This window comes from Salvelinus fontinalis, chromosome 15, assembly GCF_029448725.1.
Source record: "Salvelinus fontinalis isolate EN_2023a chromosome 15, ASM2944872v1, whole genome shotgun sequence".
Lineage (NCBI taxonomy): Eukaryota > Metazoa > Chordata > Actinopteri > Salmoniformes > Salmonidae > Salvelinus > Salvelinus fontinalis.
In genome coordinates, this window is record NC_074679.1 from 39,419,734 (window position 1) to 39,444,050 (window position 24,317).

Here is a 24,317-nt window from a genome sequence, read left to right on the forward strand (position 1 = left end):
ATTGTTTTTTTAGCAAAGGTGTTCCTGTTTTTCTCATGTGATTCATTTGCGGAAGCATCATGTGATATCAGCAAGCTATTTTAGTTGCAAAACTCAACTGAACGCCGATTTCGGTTACCTGACTTCGTAGGAGTTATGGCTTCTTCAAAGTTAGCCCTCATTTCTGTCGCACTGCTCCTGATGATTACTGTATGCAGTTGTAAATATGAGCCTACCTGGGAATCCATCGACTCCCGACCTTTGCCAGAGTGGTATGACCAGGCCAAGTTCGGAATATTCATTCACTGGGGAGTGTTTTCTGTTCCAAGCTTTGGGAGCGAGTGGTTCTGGTAAGCTGGTTAGCCTATACTTTTGTGCAGTACAGAAAGTAATACGCTGTTTCTTCATCATTAGTCCTACTTTAAATGCACAATCTACATTTCCTGCTGTGGTCAATTCAATAAATGATATAAATTACTGAAGAATTTAAATGTTTTGATCAACTGTACCTCACTCCCCAAGCCCATATTTAAAAAATTATGTTTTATCATTTGTGTGGATGTTTATTACAGGTGGTTTTGGCAGGGGCAGAAGATAAAGTCCTATGTTGACTTCATGCAGAAGAATTATCCTCCAGACTTCAAGTATCAAGACTTTGCACCACAGTTTACAGCTGAGTTCTTTGATGCCAAACAATGGACTGACATCTTTGCCTCATCCGGGGCAAAATATATTGTCCTCACCACGAAACACCATGAAGGTGTGTGTGTGTGTGTGTGTGTGTGTGTGTGTGTGTGTGTGTGTGTGTGTGTGTGTGTGTGTGTGTGTGTGTGTGTGTGTGTGTGTGTGTGTGTGTGTGATGCATTATCCACTGATAAGCTGTAGCCATTTTAATAAAGTAATACATATGATTCCACTAGATTAGGCCTATAAAAATGTATTTGTGGTTTATTGTTATTGTTCTATCTGCAGGCTTCACTCTGTGGGGTTCGGAGAACTCCTGGAACTGGAACGCAGTGGACGTGGGTCCAAAACGTGACCTTGTCGGAGAAATGGCTGGAGCACTCAGAGCCAACAGCGACCTGCGTCTGGGACTGTACCACTCTCTGTTTGAGTGGTTTAACCCGCTTTACAAGCAGGATGCTGCCAACCTATACACTACCAACCTCTTCCCCACCACTAAGACGCTGCCCGAGCTGTATGAGATCATCAACAAGTACAAGCCGGAGCTGCTGTGGTCCGATGGAGATGGGGATGCTCCTGATAAATACTGGAACAGCACCGGATTCCTGGCTTGGCTATACAACGAGAGGTACAGTCATAGAGATAATAGACAGAATCTACCACACTCCCAAAACATATTAGTGAAGGTGCTAGAGGCAAAATGCAAAACTGGAGAAAGCAGAAAAAATCTGCACACTTCCAGTTGATGCAAATTTCGGTAACTCTTCATTTTAAGGGATCCTTATTAGTGTAATTACACTGTAACAAGTATTGTAGTTAATTGTAATAACTCATAGTTACACTGTATTAACATGTAATTGGTGGTAATTGCAGTCTGTAATGCTTGTTACAAATGGACAAGTTTCCACTAAATTCTTCAATTTAGTGTTGAGTTTCTTCATTGTTGCATCAGATTCAGTAATAACTGTCACAAGGTTGAAATCTCTTGTGGACCGATGCACTGGGTGTCCGAGATTACAACGGTTGGAGGCTCAATAGGCTCTAATTACCTGCCCGTGAATGGGCACTCTTCAAGATGTTGTTGCTAGGACTTGCCCCCCAAAAGTGTACCATCTGGGTTAACTTGGTTGAGTTTACAATAACAGATCAGAAATAGGTCAACATTACTAACTGGGGCCTACCGTATGGGTGTCATCCCAGATTCTATTAATAAAAAACGTATATTTAATGTGTACGTTACCCATTATATCAACATGTACCTCCTTGCCATCCAAGTGATCCACAAGTACACCACAGAGTACATGTCATATCTGCATAAGTACAATGTAATTACTAGGTGTTACACAGGATTTAGCTTCTTAGAATGAAGTGTATCTTGAGGGATACTTACTTGTCATTAATGTGTACTTATATAGTACATTACCCATCCTGACAACCTGGCCTTTATTTTAAGGCTTCCGGAAGTGCCATCCAAGTTGGAGGATAGACACACTAGTACACCACAAAGTGCATGTAATATCTACAAAAGTACAATGTAATTACTAGGTGTTACACTTCATTTTAACTAGCTAAATCCTGTGTAACACCTAGTAATTACATTGTACTTTTGTAGATATTACATGCACTTTGTGGTGTACTAGTGTGTCTATCCTCCAACTTGAATTTCAATATCTCCTTGGTGATGTGACCTACTGACCTCAAACAAGGTTCAGAATGTCCACTGACTACCCTTCTATATTGCACACCCTTTAGTTTGTCCATTTTAATCTCACACGATTTTATATTAATTTGCCTGCCATGCCCCCCTGAAAGACAGTGTCACTCACACACCTTTTCACTTGGGCCTTCTCCCTGGGGCCTTCCTGACCTCCAGGTAGGCCCCCATTGACCTGGTGACCTCTGACTCCTGAACTCTAGGCCTAAACTCCCTGCCCGCTTACCTGCCCTCTCCCTGGGCCTGAGCGTGTATAGCTTACTCCCTGGAACTACAGACCTCCAGGCTTCCACACCTACTCTCCCTACCTGGTCAACACCCCTCTCCATTGGCCTTAGAGTATAGCTTACTCCCTGGAAATACTAAGACTTCTATAGTCCCGCTGTCAGGAACCACGCGCACCCGGTAACCCGAAACAGGCTCTGTAAACCTGGTGACCCGCCCACCTTTTTACTGCTCACAGACTAAGTCCCCACTCCAACCTCTGCTGCCCCCAGCCCCCAAATCTGGCGGCCCCTGCTTGGACTCTGAGTGCCCCCCCACCTTGATGGAGGCCTCCTTGTACACCTGGTAACCTGAAACAAGCTCTGTGCACCTGGTGACCCGTCCGCTTTTATCCACTCAGAAACTAAGTCCCAAACCTCCACAGCCTGAGTGCTGCCCCCAGCCCCTGAGTCCGGCCGCCCCAGCTCGGACTCTGAGTGCCACCCGCCTTGGGGGAGGCCTCCTTGTGCACCTGGTGACCTTTTGACTTCCACAGAGTCCCAACCTGACTCAGTCCCACCAGAGGACGGGCCCGGGCGGATGGACGACCACCACCTAGCCCCCTAACTATCCAGAGTCCAATGTCTAATGCCTTCTACCCGCCTGCCTAGGCTCTCTCACACTCTGTGTCTGGCCCTTGGCCCTTCTCCGTGCACCTGGTAACCGTAAGTAAAGAAGGAGGATGTTGTAGGAAGATGCCTTCCGTCCCCGACAAAAGCTTGGATCAAGGGCTGACTTTCAATAGATCGCAGCGAGTGAGCTGTTACGTACGAAACCTTGACCCAGAATCCGGTTGTCTATGAGTGATTTAGCACCAGGTTACCCACAAACATGCGGTGTGCATCAGGAGAGGGGCAGCAAGCTCAACAGGGTCTGCTTTCCCCACTGATTCCGTCAAGCCCGTTCCCTTGGCTGTGGTTTCACCAGATGGTAGGTAGGGACAGTGGGAGTCTCATTCATCCATTCATGCTCGTCACTAGATTACGATGAATTTGGATGCCTCAAGAGACTCTTAATTATCTCCCGCCGTTTACCCCAGCTTCATCGAATTTCCTCGCTTTGATATGGGGGGGGGGGGGGGGGGGGGGGGTCACAGCCACGCCGAAGGTGGTTTGAGTGCGACCGCGAAGGGTAGCATGCTACGGTCAGATATTATCAAATTGACATCCATTTGAGTCACGCCCGGTGGTATCATCAGAGGCTTTTCTGTCTTACAAACTGGGCATCAGTTGGGTGTTTTTACACCCAATCAATATCAAGTGCCAGCGCAATACTTATAGGCTTGAGAACCAAATACCCAATGCAGTATCTAGCGGCACCATCGACCGGGTGCCGGAAGAAGCAACAGAAAAGAACCATCCCCTTTCCTCACCTTGACATGGGGGGGTCACAGTCACCCCACGGGTGATTTGAGTGCAACCGCAGCAGGTGGGTACGCACCGTTAAATTTCATCAAGTTGACATTCAGTGATCCGTGCCCAGTGGGAACCTAGGCTTCTTCCGTCCGTTTTATGGTTCCGCAGCAAATCAATGGGCGTGGATGGTACTACCCACATCAGAGGTAGGCCTCCCTCCCCAGACAAGCTGGAGATACCTCTCCCCACTTCGTAGGGCATGAGACAGATCCATGCAATGCCCTATCACTGCGGAGCCAATGGGTTTAGTCTCCGCCTCAAGTCTAGTGAGCGTAGAGGAGACCTCCCCGGCGAGCGCCGTAGCTGGGGAGATCCGCAAGAAGGGCCGGGCACGTGTCCAGAGTTGCCAGACCCAACCCCCCCCACCGGTCCGCCTTCGGCCCGCCGACAGACACCACCCCGACGAACCCCCGACGAACCCCCGTGAGATTTCCACCATCTCCCCCGGAATTAAGGGCCAGGGAAAGCTCACCGGACGCCACCGAAACCGCAACGCTTTCCAGGTCTTGGACCCCTCTCTCGGGGCGAACCCATTCCAGGGTGCCCTGTCCTTCACAAAGAAAAGAACTCTCCCTGGGGCTCCCGCCAGCTTATCCGGGATCAGTTGCGTTACCTCACTGGATGCCTCGTGGCGTCCGTCAACGCCAGTCCGTGGACATTCTGAAAGTAGTTTGAGGTCAGTAGGTCTCATTACCAAGGAGCTTTTAAAATTACAAAGTTTGAAAAATGTATGTAAAATCGTGTGAGATGAAAATGGACAAACTAAAGGGTGTGCAATATAGAAGGGTAGTCAGTGGACATTTTGAACCTTCTTTGGGTCCAGTAGGTCACATGACCAAGGAGCTATTGAAATGTAAATAAATAATTTAAAATAGTGCGAGATGTATATCGACAATAAAAAAGTGTGCAATGTTTGTTTATGCCATCGGGTTTGCTAGAACCAGTTTGAACGTTTCTTTTTATGAGTAAAGGTTAAAGAGCTATTGAAAATTTGATTTGTCATTATGTTGACGGTCCCTAACTGCTGTTGGTTGACGTAAGGAAAACTACAGGCGAATATCCAACCTGAATCTTTCTTTACCTCGGTAGCTAACTACCAATGTTAAATCGTTTAGCACAATTATTGTATCCAAAAAAGCAAAACAAATTGCATGGGAAACTTTCTGTCCTGTGTTTACGTTTTTGACCTACAACGCATATGTTTCTTTCACGGCAATCTTTCATGTCTGGATTTTGCACACTGACCATCTACTCGACCGCCGCTCTTTTCGCACTGTTACATGTCAGTGTCAACACATGTAGGCACGTTCGAGGTCGTCGTTATGTTGAGCGTGTTGCGCAAATGGGCAGATCTTGACATGATGCAATAATTCCTGGTATAAATAAATAATTGCACCAATGCATCCCATCAAAGGGAGTGCTCCTCATCAGTGAAACCCTTGCAAGGTTACATGATGGAATAAAAGTTTGTCTTATGACCATTTTTAAATGCATTTATAAACCATTATTCAACCACGCTTAATAGCTATTCGTGCTTGCCAAATTGTAAGCCTATCTCACAATTTGAACCATAGCTCTTTATTAATGTGTCTAAAAATGGTTAATTGATGGTTAAAGTAATTGACCCATTGTCAATTGCACCACTAAATTATAACTTTTTATTTGTTTGATGTGAACCCGTTTTTTGCCATTGGGCCTGGGCATCAGACTCCAGATCTTAATTGCAGAGTTGTCAATGAGGTGGTCGGTTTTCAATTGGCTTACACTTATCACGTGTTTTACGCAGGCTGAAATATGGTGCGTTGGGATCGGAAACTTTAACATTTGTAACAAGCATTCGTTGTTACACACCTGTAATTACAGACTGCATTTAACACCAGTTACATGGTATTACACTGTAACTACAAATTATTACAGTAGTGTCCAGGGAAACTGGCCGTAAATGTATACAAATCTACACCAATGTCTTTTAGAAGTTTATAGGTCTATTTAATGTGTCAGTTAATGCTATGGAGTATGATGTATGCACCAACGGTATAAACATCACATGCGTCATGATGTGATTTCATTGAATGTGCCCCCCCCCCCCAAAGCCCAGTGCGAGAGACCGTGGTGACCAATGATCGTTGGGGCTATGGAAGCATCTGTACCCATGGAGGCTACTACACCTGCGACGATCGCTACCAGCCCGGACACCTGCTCAAACACAAATGGGAGAACTGCTTTTCGATAGACAAAGGTTCCTGGGGTTACAGGAGAAACGCCCAGCTTAAAGACTACTTCACTATCGAGCAGCTTGTGGCGGTCAGTTTTAAATGGTTCTGAAAGCACTTTATTTTATGGTAAACAGGAGATTCAGATCCTTAAGATCTCTTACTACCCAATAAAACTTCTTCCAATACCATAACAAACGTTTTGTAGCTGACTCGGTCATAATCCTGTTTTAGTATGACCTCATAAACAGCATAATTTAACTGTAAAGTGCACTCAGTCTAAAGTCTTTTGACTTGTTTTTGAAATGCTGCTGGTCCTGTATGTTTCTTGTATAACACTTTACAACTGTTTTTTTTGGGTAACCTAAATGCTCTACTCTACAGCATGACTTGCTTGGCTTCATTCTTCTCTGCTAGACTAATAATTGTACACTACAGTAGAATATGTACGAAACTAGTAGAAATGTATTTTGTTACAGACTGAAATGTGGTTACTTTTCCAGCCCCACACAACTAAACTCCGCGACAAAATGTTGCTGGGAGCAGTGCAGGGTCGGCTGCATTCCTGCCTATGGAAGATGTTATAATATTTCATATAGCTGTCATAAAGGCTTTATGAGTGCATACTTGTGTCTTGCGTGATTCAGACGTTGGTGGAGACTGTGTCCTGTGGCGGGAATCTGCTGCTGAACGTCGGACCTACGCACGACGGACGCATCGCCCCCATCTTTGAGGAGCGTCTGAGGCAGATGGGTCAGTGGCTGGGGGTCAATGGAGAGGCCATCTACAACACCACCGCATGGAGGGCCCAGAACGACAGCATCATACCTGGCATCTGGTAAGTTCATAATGATAATAGTAATAGTAACTAGATTCTCTTTTTTTTTATCATGAAGAAATTTTTTGACTTTCTTCAGCTGTCCAGAAGTAGTTTTATGTTAGTAGAAGAAGTTTAGAAGTTAGAGGCTATTTTAGTAATTTTTTAAATGGGTGAGAGCTTTGGCGTTTGTAACAAGCCTCAGCGCCCCATGGTACAGTGTCCAGCATACATAATGACACATGACTTATTTTGAAAATAAAAACTCAACTTGAGGTTGAGCTTTTTCACAAGACCTAAAAGTAAGACAGGTAACAAGAAACACAGGTATTTGTAAGTTGATACCCTTTCTATGTGCTTGCCCTGCATGGTGACTATACATGGAAGTTTCATCTTAAATTTCCTGAAAACCATCAACTTTTTTTGTCACCATTTCAAAGCGACTTCAGCTGATAGAGCTGAGCCTGGACAATAGTAAAGGCACATTGCAGTTCAGCAAAGGCCTTTTTCAGTGTTGCTGCACAACAATACATTTAAAAAATTACATTTTGGGTTAGGTCACGGCACGATAAAATGGTCAATTTGACTTACGAACATTGGACTACAAACACTACCACAGACAAAGCCTGACATGCTGCCATCTTGGTTTCTCAGTCTACTCTATGTAGATTGAGTGTAATATTACTGACAGTTACTGTTGGTGGGTTCTACAATCCTGACAAGTTTGATCAAATTTGACATATTGGAAATGGCCGTTGTTGCCCTAAATGGAGTGGCAATTTGATCGCAATGACTATTCCTTCACAAACTGTCAGACTAGTAAAGAGACTGTGTCTGAAATCTGTCATGCCTACTACTTACTAAAACTACATACTGTGTACTAATCGTACCACATACTATTTGGAATATACTGTTTAGTAAAATGTGCTAGGACCCTTAATCAAAGCTTTATCAGCATTTCAGGATCCAAGAACAAGGCCAAAGCCTCACGTTGTCATGTTTAGTCTTAAAATACTTTTTAATGTTCAGAGAGATATGAGGAAACATGTTTATTAACAAGAGGGGTAGATTCTAGAGTTAAGTTGGCAAACAAGCAGGGTTTGTGGAGCTTGTGATGAGGATGCTTAAAGCCACACTCCTTAATTTGTCAATACCCTCAGACTGGGCCACCAACAAAAATGTTAACAATGGAGCAAATGCATTCTATGACCTTTTCTCATGCAAATAGCACTTGATTTACTCGACACATCTGTAGTTAAGTAATTACTCCGTAGTAAAAGGAGAGTTCATCAGAGCAGCCAGCACGCAGGCTCTTTCAACGTGATGGCAAATTCAACACATGATGCTTACTTCCAACAGAAGCACACTGTGCGCAGATAAATGTAACCCCCCAAAATCGATGCAAGGTGGAAAGGGTTAAAAACATTCATGTTCTGAGAGATATATGAGGAAACAAAGGTTTAATAAAAATAGAGGAATAGATTACTGAAATAATACTAACAGAGCTGTATCTCCTGATTTGGTAGAATATATTTATATTATGATTGCTGATTTTGTAAAGCAGAGAAGTAGACTAAGTCATACTGTCTAAGTTGTTGGAAAAGTGGTCACATTTTCAGTTGTGTTTAAAAGTTGAGATAAAAAGTAGTTTGACGCCTTTACTAAAACAGCTGTATCGTTTGATTGGTGGAATATATTTCTGTTCTAATTTTAAGATTTGAACAGCAGAGAATATAACTATACCAAGTTTTCCCTTACATTTTAAGTTTTTTTTCTAGCTTGTTGGGAGTGGTCAAAGTAGCTGATTTGTGTGAAATCAGTTTACATTTTACATTTACATTACATTTAAGTCATTTAGCAGACGCTCTTATCCAGAGCGACTTACAAATTGGTGCATTCACCTTATGACATCCAGTGGAACAGCCACTTTACAATAGTGCATCTAAATCTTTTAAGGGGGGGGGGGGGTCAGAAGGATTGCTTTATCCTATCCTAGGTATTCCTTAAAGAGGTGGGGTTTCAGGTGTCTCCGGAAGGTGGTGATTGACTCCGCTGTCCTGGCGTCGTGAGGGAGTTTGTTCCACCATTGGGGTGCCAGAGCAGCGAACAGTTTTGACTGGGCTGAGCGGGAACTGTACTTCCTCAGTGGTAGGGAGGCGAGCAGGCCAGAGGTGGATGAGCGCAGTGCCCTTGTTTGGGTGTAGGGCCTGATCAGAGCCTGAAGGTACTGAGGTGCCGTTCCCCTCACAGCTCCGTAGGCAAGCACCATGGTCTTGTAGCGGATGCGAGCTTCAACTGGAAGCCAGTGGAGAGAGCGGAGGAGCGGGGTGACGTGAGAGAACTTGGGAAGGTTGAACACCAGACGGGCTGCGGCGTTCTGGATGAGTTGTAGGGGTTTAATGGCACAGGCAGGGAGCCCAGCCAACAGCGAGTTGCAGTAATCCAGACGGGAGATGACAAGTGCCTGGATTAGGACCTGCGCCGCTTCCTGTGTGAGGCAGGGTCGTACTCTGCGGATGTTGTAGAGCATGAACCTACAGGAACGGGCCACCGCCTTGATGTTAGTTGAGAACGACAGGGTGTTGTCCAGGATCACGCCAAGGTTCTTAGCGCTCTGGGAGGAGGACACAATGGAGTTGTCAACCGTGATGGCGAGATCATGGAACGGGCAGTCCTTCCCCGGGAGGAAGAGCAGCTCCGTCTTGCCGAGGTTCAGCTTGAGGTGGTGATCCGTCATCCACACTGATATGTCTGCCAGACATGCAGAGATGCGATTCGCCACCTGGTCATCAGAAGGGGGAAAGGAGAAGATTAATTGTGTGTCGTCTGCATAGCAATGATAGGAGAGACCATGTGAGGTTATGACAGAGCCAAGTGACTTGGTGTATAGCGAGAATAGGAGAGGGCCTAGAACAGAGCCCTGGGGGACACCAGTGGTGAGAGCGCGTGGTGAGGAGACAGATTCTCGCCACGCCACCTGGTAGGAGCGTCCTGTCAGGTAGGACGCAATCCAAGCGTGGGCCGCGCCGGAGATGCCCAACTCGGAGAGGGTGGAGAGGAGGATCTGATGGTTCACAGTATCGAAGGCAGCCGATAGGTCTAGAAGGATGAGAGCAGAGGAGAGAGAGTTAGCTTTAGGAGTGCGGAGCGCCTCCGTGATACAGAGAAGAGCAGTCTCAGTTGAATGACTAGTCTTGAAACCTGACTGATTTGGATCAAGAAGGTCATTCTGAGAGAGATAGCGGGAGAGCTGGCCAAGGACGGCACGTTCAAGAGTTTTGGAGAGAAAAGAAAGAAGGGATACTGGTCTGTAGTTGTTGACATCGGAGGGATCGAGTGTAGGTTTTTTCAGAAGGGGTGCAACTCTCGCTCTCTTGAAGACGGAAGGGACGGAAGGGACGTAGCCAGCGGAATGATGGAAGTCACATCTTAAGAAGGGGAGTTTTTAACAATGGGAGCTTTAGAATGTTGAGGAAATCCCATCACTCACTCCTGCAAAAAGTATACATGTTACCAAAAAGTTGTAAACAAGCAACCTAGTCCGGACCAGTCTGCCTGTTTTTTAAAGTTTGAATGGCATTTCAAGTCAGTAATAAATACAAGATTTAAAGTGTGATTCCTAAAGCTAATAATAATAATGTATTATTATTAACACCACAGCAGGAGACCAGAATGACAGCATCACCCCTGGCGTCTAGTTCTTAGCTAGTCATTTAGTTCCCCGATTCGTGTGGCAGAAAGGATAGGCCTATATGTTCTATGGTCACAGTATGCCTACCAGACACTCTCATGACAGGCTTTCGATATAAGCCCACAAAAGGAACCATATGTTCCAAAACTTGTTTGTCCTCTAGTTTAAATCAAAGTGAACATTTCTTATTAAAAAAAGGCACAGCTTTTCACTAATAAACGGCTCATTATTGCTTTTGACTGCGTCCCAATAGGTACACTGCTAAACCACAGGACAAGGCCATCTATGCAGTTCTCCTGGACTGGCCTCCAAGTGGATATGTTGTTCTGAATGAACCTATTGTTTCTACAGGAAAGACTCAGGTAAGATACAGCATCACACCGCTACTTTTTGTATACCTTTTCACATGTAGAATGTGTAATTAGATTGAAAATATTGTATTATTATTAGTGAAAAGAAAATGTATGATATACTGACTGAATGTCCATTTAAATATATACAACCAGGTAGTGTTGGTTTACAGTTGATGAAAGGGAACAATACACCAGTTTTTTTTTTTTTACATCTGGAAAACAGGACAGACTGGTAGAACAGCTACCAAATCTGCATTTCCACTCTGATCACCTGTTATTTGCACAGGTGGTGCTGCTTGGTCACAAGCCACTGTACTGGGAGCCGGTGAAGCCTCGTGGTCTGAAGGTGTTTCTGCCTGAACTGTCTTACAGTCAAATGCCATGTCGCTGGGCCTGGACCCTACGCCTGACAGGTGCCGCATAGGAAAGAATGCAGGGTCGTGTTTATTAGCACAAAAAAAATTACAAACAGAAAACAATAACAAGTGCTTCTTATTGAACAAGTTCAGATAGTTTGTTTGTCCTTTTTCTTCTGTTCTGTGCCTACTGAATATGACCCAGTTTTAAGCAGAGGGGTGCAGTGCAAGGCCACTGCAGACCTGTTGGACTAGCTGTTTTTTCTTGCTTCTCAACTATGGGTGCATTTGTTTTGCATTGCCTGGTGAGTTTGCACATTTTAAACCATTCCAATGGTCCTGAAGTGAAACCTCCACCCACCTGGGGCACCTGTCAATTCAAAATGAGCACACTCAGTTTATATAATTGCGAGGAAGTCAAAGAGCTTGCAGGTCATGTGCCACTCCTTTACAGAAGGGATATACTTTTGCTTAGACCATGGTTTAAACCATTGGTCTAAAATGGCTAGCTGCTAGCTTTTATCAACCCAACCTAGCCAATTGGTCATTTTAGACCAATTGTTTAAACCAAAAGTTCACAAGTTTTTTTAAAAGTGTGTGTGGGGAGGACCTTTCTTTGTGGAGAACGATGGTAATTCTGAAACTGAGGCCAGTATAGATCCTGAATGTAAACAACATTGTTTCATCTGTTTTTTTATTTTAGTTAAGGCTAATGAAATTGATTTTAAATTACTTGAATAATTCTTGTGATGGGTGTTTCATAATGATTTTTGCACTTTTTCTATAAGGGATTGATACTGTATGCACTGAAATTGAACATGTGAATTTCAAAGGCTTTTGTCAGATTTGTTTTCAGGATTGTGACTGACCATCAACTAATGCCAATCCATATGTCATTTTATTAGGAATTGAATGCATTTGATACGTTTTAATTGTGTTGTATGGCTTTACAAATGATATAAATAAAATTCATTTGAATTGAATTAACCTCTAACTGTTATCATATATTTTGGCCAACAGAATTGTATCCATAAATGCCACAGGTTATTGTAAAACAGTAATGATACATAGCATAGCCTCTTCCAGTTTCGGGAGAGAACAAAGTTTTTCGTCTGTCAAATGCTTGGCCGATCAGCGGTACGCGAGCCCCCTCTACAGCCTAACGTCAGCCACTATCAAGCAACATGTGGTAACATGTCTAACGCACCGATGCATGTCACAATTCGACAGACCAGCGCGTTCAGCTATAGAGAATGGAGGCAAATATCCACTGCATTTCTCTCCGACTGTAAACGCAACCTTGAATAGGATACGATTAGAACTAGTGTAGAACGAGTCAAGCACACGATTCCAACACAGGTCCTGTATTCCCGATTTACGGTATAGGCTATGCGGTCTTTTTTTGTTGGTCAGCATGCGCTTAAATTCAACCGTCAGTCGTTGTAGCCTAATTTTAATCCAATGTCCAGAAGTAAAAAGGCACATTTCTTAATTCTAAGCCTTCAATTGTGAACGATATCTATATGTCCAGTCTGTGAGCATTGCAACGTGTCTCAATGTTGTCTGTCTACTCCTATCTGTAATGCACGCGCTTGGCCTGTGCCTTTAGGAGATGGGAGGTGCTCCGGAATTGTTACGAAAAAGTTCCATGACGTTAAATAGGGGGTGAGCAAGGGGTTCTCATGTTCCATCGGTCTAATTCTCAGGATAGGATACTTAGACCATAGGAGACACCAGTTCCGCAAGAGAAAGCACACTGCTGATGAATGGTAGACTGGTCATATCTGTTCTTTCTCTTATCCCCGAGAGGAGGAGGACATTTGATTCCAGCCAGGATGCCAAGACAGGAAAGGTTTTCTCTGATCAAGCCATATCTTGAAGGTGGACATGAAGATATTTATTCATTCATATTTTTAAAAGGCTTGTTTCTATTGAAGAACCCTTATGGATCTATGTAGAATCCTTTTTTCGAACTTTTTTTTTTATACCAGAGAATGTTTCAGTTGAAGTCGGAAGTTTACATACACTTAGGTTGGAGTCATTAAAACTCGTTTTTCAACCACTCCACAAATTTCTTGTTAACAAACTATAGTTTTGGCAAGTCGGTTAGGACAGCTACTTTGTGCATGACACAAGTCATTTTTACAAAAATTGTTTACAGACAGATTATTTCACTTATAATTCACTGCATCACAATTCCAGTGGGACAGAAGTTTACATACACTAAGTTGACTGTGTCTTTAAACAAATTGGAAAAATCCAGAAAGTCATGGCTTTAGAAGCTTCTGATAGGCTAATTGACCTCCTTTGAGTCAATTGGAGGTGTACCTGTGGATGTATTTCAAGGCCTACCTTCAAACGCAGTGCCTCTTTGCTTGACATCATGGGAAAATCAAAAGAAATCAGCCACGACCTCAGAAAAAGAATTGTAGACCTCCACAAGTCTGGGTCATCCTTGGGAGCAATTTCCAAATGCCTGAAGGTACCACGTTCATCTGTACAAACAATAGTACGCAAGTATAAACACCATGGGACCACACAGCTGTTATACCGCTCAGGAAGGAGACTCGTTCTATCTCCTAGAGACGAATGTACTTTGGTGCGAAAAGTGCAAATCAATCCCAGAACAACAGCAAAGGACCTTGTGAAGATGCTGGAGGAAACCGGAGCAGAAGTATCTATATCAACAGTAAAATGTGTCCTATATCGACATAACCTGAAAGGCCGCTCAGCAAGGAAGAAGTCACTGCTCCAAAACCGCCATTAAAAAAACCCAGACTATGGTTTGCCACTGCACATGGGGACAAAGATTGTACTTTTTGGAAAAATATCCTTTGGTCTGATGAAACAAATATAGAACTGTTTGGCCATAATGACCATCATTATGTTTGGAGGAAGAAGGGGGAGGTTTGCAAGCCGAAGAACACCATCCCAACCGTGAAGCAAGGGGGTGGCAGCATCATGTTGTGGGGGTGCTTTGCTGCAGGAGGGACTGGTGCACTTCACAAAATAGATGGCATCATGAGGAGGAAAATTATGTGGATATATTGACGCAACATCTCAAGCCATCAGTCAGGAAGTTAAAGCTTGGTCGCAAATGGGTCTTCCAAATGGACAATGACCCCAAGCATACTTCTAAAATTGCTTAAGGACAACAAAGTCAAGGTATTGGAGTGCCCATCACAAAGCCCTGACCTCAAGCCTATAGAACATTTGTGGGCAGAACTGAAAAACCGAGTGCGTACACAAGAGGCCTACAAACCTGACTCAGTTACACCAGCTCTGTCAGGAGGAATGGGCCAAAATTCACCCAACTTATTGTGGGAAGCTTGTGGAAGGCTACCCAAAACGTTTGACCCAAGTTAAACAATTGAAAGGCAATGCTACCAAATACTAATTGAGTGTATGTAAACTTCTGACCCACTGGTAATGTGATGAAAGAAATAAAAGCTGAAATAAATCATTTTCTTTACTATTATTCTGACATTTCACATTCTAAAAATAAAGTGGTGATCCTAACTGACCTAAGACAGGGAATTTTTACGAGGATTAAATGTCAGGACTTGAGAAACATTTACACTCAGTTTATTTGGCTAAGGTGTATGTGAACTTCTGACTTCAACTGTACATGTAGAACCCATTGTACCTTTACTTGGAGAATAGTAGCCTGAGAGCCTGGCTGTCACTGCTTTGTTTCCTGCTCCTACAGGTGTGACACCGGCAACAGAGCACAAACACCTTGGCTCCCAGGCTAGGAGAAATTGTTAACAAGATGAGGAACCTTAGCAGAAATGAGCATTTTGTTGCCATGGGAATCCCACATCGTTTCTCTCTTTCAGACCCCTTCCTTTTTCATTCTATTTCTCCCATTGCAGACGTATGGATTAAATAAGTGTTCCTCCTCAATCTACACACAATAACCCATAATGACAAAGTGAAAAGAGGTTTAGATTTCTTTTTAGCAAATGTATTAAAAATAAAAATAAACACTTTTCACAACTATTCAGACCCTTTTGCTATGAGACTCGGAATTGAGTTCAGGTGCATCTTGTGGTAAATTCAATGGATGGACATGATTTGGAAAGGTACACACCTGTCTATATAAGGGACTCTAACCCGGAAGCTTATAGGAAATCCTGCTATGCCCTCCAAAGAACAATCAAACAGGCAAAGCGTGAATACAGGACTAAGATTGAATCGTACTACACCGGCTCTGACGCTCGTCGGATGTGGCAGGGCTTGCAAACTATTACAGACTACAAGGGGAAGCACAGCCGAGAGCTGCCCAGTGACACGAGCATACCAGACGAGCTAAACTACTTCTATGCTCGCTTCGAGGCAAATAACACTGAAATATGCATGAGCGCTCCAGCTGTTCCGAAAGACTGTGGTCACGCTCTCCGCAGCCGATGTGAGTAAGACCTTTAAACAGGTCAACATTCACAAGGCCGCAGGGCCAGATGGATTACCAGGATGTGTACTGCGAGCATGCGCTGACCAACTGGCAAGTGTCTTCAATTACATTTTCAAACTCCCTGTCTGAGTCTGTAATACTAACATGTTTTAAGCAGACCATCATAGTCCCTGGGCCCAAGAACACTAAGGTAACCTGCCTAAACGACTACCGACCCGTAGCACTCATGTCTGTAGCCATGAAGTTCTGGTCATGGCTGGTCATGGCTCACATCAACACCACCATCCCAGAAACCCTAGACCCACTCAAATTTTCACACCGCCCCAACATATCCACAGATGATGCAATCTCCATTGCACTCCACACTGCCCTTTCACACCTGGACAAAAGGAACACCTATGTGAGAATGCTATTCATTGACTACAGCTCAGCGTTCAACACCATAGTGCCCTCAAAGCTCATCAATAAGCTAAGGACCCTGGAACTAAACACCTCCCTCTGCACTTACTTCCTGGACTTCCTGACGGGACGCCCCTAGGTGGTAAGGGTAGGTAACAACACATCCGCACGCTGATCCTAAACACAGGGACCCCTCAGGGGTGTGTGCTCAGTCCCCTCCTGTACTCCTTGTTCACTCATGACTGCACGGCCAGGCACGACTCCAACACCATCATTACATTTGCCAATGGTGGTTGTGGCCTGATCACCGACAACGATGAGACAGCCTATAGGGAGGAGGTCAGAGACCTGACCGTGTGGTGCCAGGACAACAACCTCTCCCTCAACGTGATCAAGACAAAGGAGATGATTATGAACTACAGGAAAAAGAGGACAGAGCATCGACAGGGTTACAGTGGAGCAGGCTGAGAGCTTCATGTTCCTTGGTGTCCACATCACCAACAAACTAACATGGTCCAAGCACATCAAGACAGTCGTGAAGAGGGCACAACAAAACCTATTCCCCTCAGGAGACTGAAAAGATTTGGCATGGGTCCTCAGATCCTCAAAAGGTTCTACAGCTGCACCGTTGAGAGGATCCTGACTGGTTTCATCACTGCCTGGTATGGCAACTGCTCGGCCTGCAACCGCAAGGCACTACAGAGGTATCAGAGGCGGTGTCAGAGGAAGCCCTAAAAATTGCCAAATACCGCACGGCAAGCGGCACCGGAGCGCCAAGTCTAGGTCCAAGAGGGTTCTAAACAGCTTCTACCCCCAAACCATAAGACTCATGAACATCTAGTCAAATGGATACCCAGACTATTTGTAGTGCCCCATCCTCCCACACCCCTCTTTACACGACTGCTACTCTTTGTTGTCATCTATGCATAGCCACTTTAATAACTCTACCTACATGTACATACTACCTCAAATAACCGGTGCCCCCGCACATTGACTCTGTATCGGTACCCCCCCCCCCTGGTATATAGTCTTGCTATTGTTATTTCACTGCTGCTCTTTACTTGTTACTTTATCTCTTATTCTTATCCGTATTTCTTTTAACTGCATTGTTGGTTAGGGTCTCGTAAGTAAGCATTTCACTGTAAGGTGTAACCTGTTGTATTCGGCCCATGTGACTAATAAAATTTGATTTGATAAGGTCCCAAGGTTGACAGTGCATGTCAGAGCAAAAACCAAGCCATGAGGTCGAAGGAATTGTCTGTAGAGCTCAGAGACAGACAGGATTGTATCGAGGCACAGATCTGGGAAGGGTATACATTTTTTTTTACAGCATTGAAGGTCCCCAAGAATACAGTGGCCTCCATCATTCTTAAATGGAAGAAGTTTGGAACCACCAAGACTCTTCCTAGAGCTGGCCGCCCAGCCAAACTGAGCAATCGGGGAGAAGGGCCTTGGTCAGGGAGGTGACCAAGAACTCAATGGTCACTCTGACAGAGCTCCAGAGTTCCTCTGTGGAGATGGGAGAACCTTCCAGAAGGACAACCATCTCTGCAGCACTCTACCAATCAGGCCTTTATGGTAGAGTGGCCAGACAGAAGCCACTCCTCAGTAAAAGGCACATGACAGCCTGCTTGGAGTTTTCCAAAAGGCACCTAAAGGACTCTGAGACCATGAGAAACAAGATTCTCTGGTCTGATGAAACCAAGATTGAACTCTTTACCCTGAATGCAAAGCGTCATGTCTGGAGGAAACCTGGGACCATCCCTACGGTGAAGCATTGTGGTGACAGCATCATGCTGTGGGGATGTTTTTCAGCTGCAGGGACTGGGAGACTAGTCAGGATTGAGGGAAAGTGTAACGGAGCAAAGTACAGAGAGATCCTTAATGAAAATCAGCTCCAGAATGCTCAGGACATGAGACTGGGGCAACGGTTCACCCTTCAACAGGACAACGACCCTAAGCACACAGCCAAAACAACACAGGTGTGGCTTCGGGATAAGTCTCTGAATGTCCTTGAGTGGCCTAGCCAGTGCTCGGACTTGAACCCGATCTAACATGTCTGGAGAGTCCTGAAAGTAGCTGTGCAGCGACTCTCCCCATCCAACCTGAATGAGCTTGAGAGGATCTGCAAAGAATGGGAGAAACTCCCCAAATACAGGTGTGCCAAGATTGTAGCTTCATACCCAAGAAGCCTCGTGGCTGTAGTCACTGCCAAAGGTGCTTCAGCAAAGTCTGAGTAAAGGGGTCTGAATACTTATGTAAATGTCATATCTTTAAAAAAAAAAAAAGTATACATTTGTAACATTTTCTAGAAACTTGTTTTTGCTATGTCATTATGGGGTATTGTGTGTTGATTAATGAGGGGGACATTTTTTTGGAATCAATTTTAGAATAAGGCCGTAACGTAACAAAATGTGGAAAAAGTGAAGGGGTCTGAATACAAATGCACTGTATTACTTATATCATTATTGGCTCACTACTAGAGGATTTGTGTGTGTGTTTGGTTTTACTATCCTTGTGGTGACCAGAAATCCTCACAAGGATTGTAAAACAAGGAAAATTGGGACATTTTACCGGTCTCCACAAGGAAAAAGGCTATTTTCGGCTTAGGGTTTGGGTTAAAATTAGGGTTAGGCGTTTGGTGTTAAGGTTAGGGTTAGGTTAAGGTTTAGGGAAAATAGGATTTTGAATGGGAATCAATTGAATGGGAATCAATCAACAAGGATAGTAAAACAAACGTGTGTTTGTGTGCACAGAGCACAGATATTGGGAATGCCAAGCAGTGTGTGTGGAAGGTCTAGGGGACAGACCATGTGTGCGTCCCAACTGGTACCCTATTCCCTATATGGGTCCTGGTCAAAAGTAGTGCACAATATAGGGCGTAGGGTGCCATTTGTGACAGAGCATTATATTTATAGATTGGCAACTTGACCTTCACTGCACAGTATCAGCCATTTTAGCGTCGCTCCTCCAGATACTGAATACCGACAGGTAGCATCATGGATTTAGCTGCAATGCAGTGCACTCAGGTCTAGCTTCAAGCCTAAATTATTATCCCTAGCTGTACTCGTACTACACTTAGTAAAGCAGTCCCATATATATCGACGTTTTTTCTTCTTGATATGTTGCATTTGGATTAATATCATTTAGAGTGAGTGTAAGTTGTTTTATGGGTATGTTTTAAAAGAGGAATTTAATGCCTAATATCTGGACAGAACTGTGACGTTTATGTGTAACGATAAGGGCATTTATATTATTTTCATAAAACTGTTACATACGTTTAGTAAGCAACCCTTTGCTACGCTGTGTAGGTTTTGTGTTAACAATTAAGCATCTCCTAAAATGTTTTTAACTACGGTACATAACTGGTGCAAACCCTGCCAAGGACTCCTTCTCATAGCAGCATCCAGTTGTTCTCACCCAATAACACCTACTGAAACTGAAGAGGGGGAGTCATGGCAGTTATTCATAGTTGTGTTAGTTGTATTGTATTAAAAGGGCAAAGATTCACACAAATAACAGAGATGCACATATTGTATCCATAGTTATGGTACATGTAATGATTTGTGCACAGTGTTCAAATATACTATATATACAAAAGTATGTGGACACCCATTCAAATAAGTGGATTCGGGCTATTTCAGCCACACCTGTTACTGACAAGTGTACAAAATCGATCGCACAACCATGCAATCTCCATAGACAAACACTGGCAGTTGAGTGGCCGTATTGAAGAGCTCAGTGACTTTCAATGTGGCACCATTATAGGATGCCACCTTTCCAACGAGTCAACTGTAAGAGCTGGTAGTGTGAAGTGGAAACGTCTAGGAGCAACAACGGCTCAGCCGTGAAGTGGTAGGCCACACAAGCTCACAGAACGAGACCGCCGAGTGCTAAAGCGTGTAAAAATCGTCTGTCCTCAGTTGCAACACTCACTACTGACTTCCAAACTGCCAGCACAAGAACTGTTCATCGGGAGCTGCGTGAAATGGGTTTCCACACAAGCCTAAGATCACTGTGCGCAATGCCAAGCGTCAGCTGGAGTGGTGTAAAGCTCGCCGCCATTGGCCTCTGGAGCAGTGGAAACGCGCTCTCTGGAGTGATGAATCACACAACACCATCTGGCAGTCCAACGGACAAATCTGGGTTTGGCAGATTCCAGGAGAACGATACCTGCCCCAATGCATAGTGCCAACTGTAAAGTTTGGTGGAGGAGGATTAATGGTCTGGGGCTGTTTATCATGGTTCGGGTTAAGCCCCTTAGTTCCAGTGAAGGGAAATCTTAATGCTACAGCATTCTAGATTATTCTGTGCTTCCAACTTTGTGCCAACAGTTTGGGAAAGGCCCTTTCCTGTTTCAGCATGACAATGCCCCGTGCACAAAGCTAGGTCCATACAGAAATGGTTTGTCGAGATTGGTGTGGAAGAACTTGACTGGCCTGCACAGAGCCTTGACCTTAACCCCATCAAACTCGTTTTTGGGATGAATTGGAACGCCGACTGCGAGCCAGGCCTAAATGCCCAACATCATTGCCCGACTTCACTAATACTCTTGTGGCTGAATGGAAGCAAGTCCCCACAGCAATGTTCCAACATCTAGTGGAAAGCCTTCCTGGAAGAGTGGAGGCTGTTATAGCAGCAAAGGGGGGACCAACTCCATATTAATGTCCATGATTTTGGAATAAGATGTTCAATGAGAAGGCGTCCACATACTTTTGGTCATCTAGTGTAGATCAAATTCAGTTTAAATTAGAACTTTTTTAAAAGATGAAAGAAATAATTGTAATTATGTTGATAAACAATTAATGCTTAAAAATGACTGTGGGTGTAGATGTGACTGCAGTAGTATAAAGGCTGCACAGCATACAGCCAGCTCAGACTGAACAAAGCATTGATAAGGGAACAGAACGGAACAGAGCTTTATTGCCCAACCAAGGATGGAAAAGTTCCTTTGACATCACTTTACAAGCTGTATGCTGCACTTCTATATAATAAGACAGTTTGCTCTCCTGCGGTTGGTGTCCTAATTTTAGCCAACAAATTATGCTTTGGGACATTTTCACCGTCGTTGGTCCACTTCTGAATTCAAACAGTTTAACCACCAGGTTCGGAAGATAGAGAGAGCATGGCATAGGAGCTAACCAGACCGTGGAAGAGTGGTGTTAGGCTATAGTGATTCAATCTCATTCAAATTGCAACCCCCTCTTTATACTGTACAAGTGCATACCTATATATGATGAGGATATACAGTACCAGTCAAATGTTTGGAGACCTACTCATTCAAGGGTTTTTCTTTATTTTTACTATTTTCTACATTGTAGAATACAGTGAAAACATCAAAACTATGAAATAACACACATGGAATCATGTAGTAACCAAAAAAGTGTTAAACAAATCTAAATATATTTTATATTTGAGATTCTTCAAAGTAGCCACCCTTTCCACACTCTTGGAATTCTCTCAACCAGCTTCATGATGTATTCACCAATTAACAAGTGCGCCTTGTTAAAAGTTCATTTGTGGAATTTCTTTCTTTCTTAATGTGTTTGAGCCAATCAGTTGTTGTGACAAGGTAGGGGTGGTATACAGAAGATTGGTCAAATTTGGTCAAAGACCAAATCCATATTATGGCAAGAACAGCTCAAATAAGCAAAGAGAAATGACAGTCCATCAATACTTTAAGACATGAAGGTCAGTCAATCTGGAACATTTCAAGAACTTTAAGTTTCTTCAAGTGCAGTCGCAAAAACCATCAAGCGCTGTGATGAAACTATCTCTCATGAGGACCGCCACAGAAATGGAAGATCCAGAGTTCTCTCCTGCAGAGGATAAGTTCATTAGAGTTAACTGCAATTCAGATTGCAGCCCAAATAAATGCTTCACGGAGTTCAAGTAACAGACACATCTCAACATCAACTGTTCAGAGAAAACTGCGTGAATCAGGCCTTTATGGTCGAATTGCTGCAAAGAAACCACTACTAAAGGACACCAATAAGAAGAAGAGACTTGCTTGGGCCAAGAAACATGAGCAATGGACATTAGACCGGTGGAAATCTGTCCTTTGGTCTGATGAGTCCAGATTTGTGTTTTTGGTTCCAACCGCCGTATCTTTTTGAGACGCAGAGTAGGTAAACGGATGACCTCTGCATGTGTGGTTCCCACCGTAAAGCATGGATGAGGAGGTGTGATGGTGTGGGGGTGCTTTGCTAGTGACACTGTCTGTGATTTATTTATAATTCAAGGCACACTTGACCAGCATGCCTACCACAGCATTCTGCAGCGATACACCATCCCATCTAGTTTGTGCTTAGTGGGACTATCATTTGTTTTTCAACAGGACAATGACCCAACACACCTCCAGGCTGTGTAAGGGCTATTTGACCAAGAAGGAGAGGGATGGAGTGCTGCATCAGATGACCTGGCCTCCACAATCACCCAACCTGTCACGCCCTGACCATAGAGAGCCCTTGTTTCTCTATGGTGTAGTAGGTCAAGGCGTGACTAGGGGGTGTTCTAGTTTAACATTTCTATGTTGGTGTTTTGGTGTGGTTCCCAATTAGAGGCAGCTGGTAATCGTTGCCTCTAATTGGGGATCATATTTAAGTAGCTATTTTTCCCACCTGTGTTTGTGGGATATTGTTTTGTGTTTGTGCATGTGCACCACTGCTTTCACATTTCGTTATTGGTTTATTGTTTTTGTTTAAAGTTTCACCGTAATAAAGATGTGGAACTTCAATCCCGCTGCGCCTTGGTCTGCTCATTACGACGATCGTGACAGAATATCCCACCACAAGAGGACCAAGCAGCATGTTCACAAGATAAAGGAGTTTTGGACATGGGAAGAAGTGATGGGTGGATGCAAAACCCTTCCTTGGCGGCAGACGGACGGTAATAATTGAGGACAGCGACGACGCCAGGGTTTGCGGCCACAGAAAGCCCAAGGACAACCCCAAGATATTTTTGGGGGGGAGCACAAGGGGTGGCCGGTCGAGCCAAGGCAAGAGCCAGAGACCGTTAGGGAGGCAATGGAGAAGTTGGGAGAGAGAGAGAGATGAAAGAGGTGTTGTGCAAGTGTGTTCTGCTCAACATTCGACCAGAAGATCCGGTTAGCAGTCTGGTGAAACCTGTGCTGGCTCCACACATCAGATCTCCAGTGCGCCTCCCCAGCCCGGTACGTCATGTGCCGGTTCCCTGCAATCGCCCTAAAGAGCCAGAGACCGTCAGGGAGGCAATGGAGAAGTTGGTAGAGAGAGAGGAGAGAGATGTTGTGCAAGAGTGTTCTGCTCAACATTCGACCAGAGGATACAGTTATCAGTCTGGTGAAACCTGTGCCGGCTCCACATCTGGACTCCAGTGCGTCTCCCCAGTCCGGTACGTCCTGTGCCAGCTGCCCGCACTCTCCCTGAAGTGCGTGTCACCAGTCCGGTGCCACCTGTGCTGGCTCCATGCATCAGGCCTCCAGTGCGTCTCCCCTGTCCTGTACCTCCTTGAGCCAGCTCCCCACACTTTCCCTGAAATGCGTGTCACCAGTCCGGTACCACCTGTGCCGGCTCCACACACCAGGCCTCCGCTACGACCCGCACCACTACTTTCACATTTCGTTATTGGTTTATTGTTTTTGTTTAAAGTTTCACTGTAATAAAGATGTGGAACTTCAATCACGCTGCGCCTTGGTCACAATCACCCGACCTCAACCCAATTGAGATGGTTTGGGATGAGTTGGACTGCAGAGTGAAGGAAAAGCAGTCAACAAATGCTCAGCATATGTGGGAACTCCTTCAAGAATGTTGGAAAAACATTCCAGGTGATGCTGGATGAGAGAATGTCAAGAGTGTGCAAAGCTGTCATCAAGGCAAAAGGTGGCTACTTTGAAGAATCTAAAATCTATTTTGATTTAACACTTTTTTGGGTTACTACATGATTCCATATGTGTTATTTCATAATTTTGATGTCTTCACTATTCTTCTACAATGTAGAGAATTGTCAAAATAAAGAAAAACCCTTGAATGAGTAGGTGT

General features: G+C 44.3%; 1 protein-coding gene across 1 annotated transcript; it reads left to right on the forward strand.

Moving 5' to 3' along the window:
* Positions 1–13: 13 nt before the first annotated feature.
* fuca2 (alpha-L-fucosidase 2) lies at positions 14–12,469 on the forward strand. Its single transcript, XM_055863785.1, has 7 exons — positions 14–329; positions 552–739; positions 952–1,291; positions 6,150–6,360; positions 6,917–7,107; positions 11,031–11,139; positions 11,417–12,469. Exons 1-7 carry the CDS (start codon positions 136–138, stop codon positions 11,552–11,554), a joined length of 1,371 nt encoding a protein of 456 aa, XP_055719760.1. The 5' UTR covers positions 14–135; the 3' UTR covers positions 11,555–12,469.
* Positions 12,470–24,317: the final 11,848 nt, after the last annotated feature.

Excerpts from the sequence above, each read along its gene's own strand:
- fuca2 (XM_055863785.1), top strand. The coding sequence starts at position 136 with ATGGCTTCTTCAAAGTTAGCCCTCATTTCTGTCGCACTGCTCCTGATG. Across the intron at positions 1,292-6,149 it reads GCTTGGCTATACAACGAGAG|CCCAGTGCGAGAGACCGTGG; the intron begins GTACAGTCATAG and ends CCCCCCCCAAAG. Across the intron at positions 11,140-11,416 it reads TTTCTACAGGAAAGACTCAG|GTGGTGCTGCTTGGTCACAA; the intron begins GTAAGATACAGC and ends TTATTTGCACAG.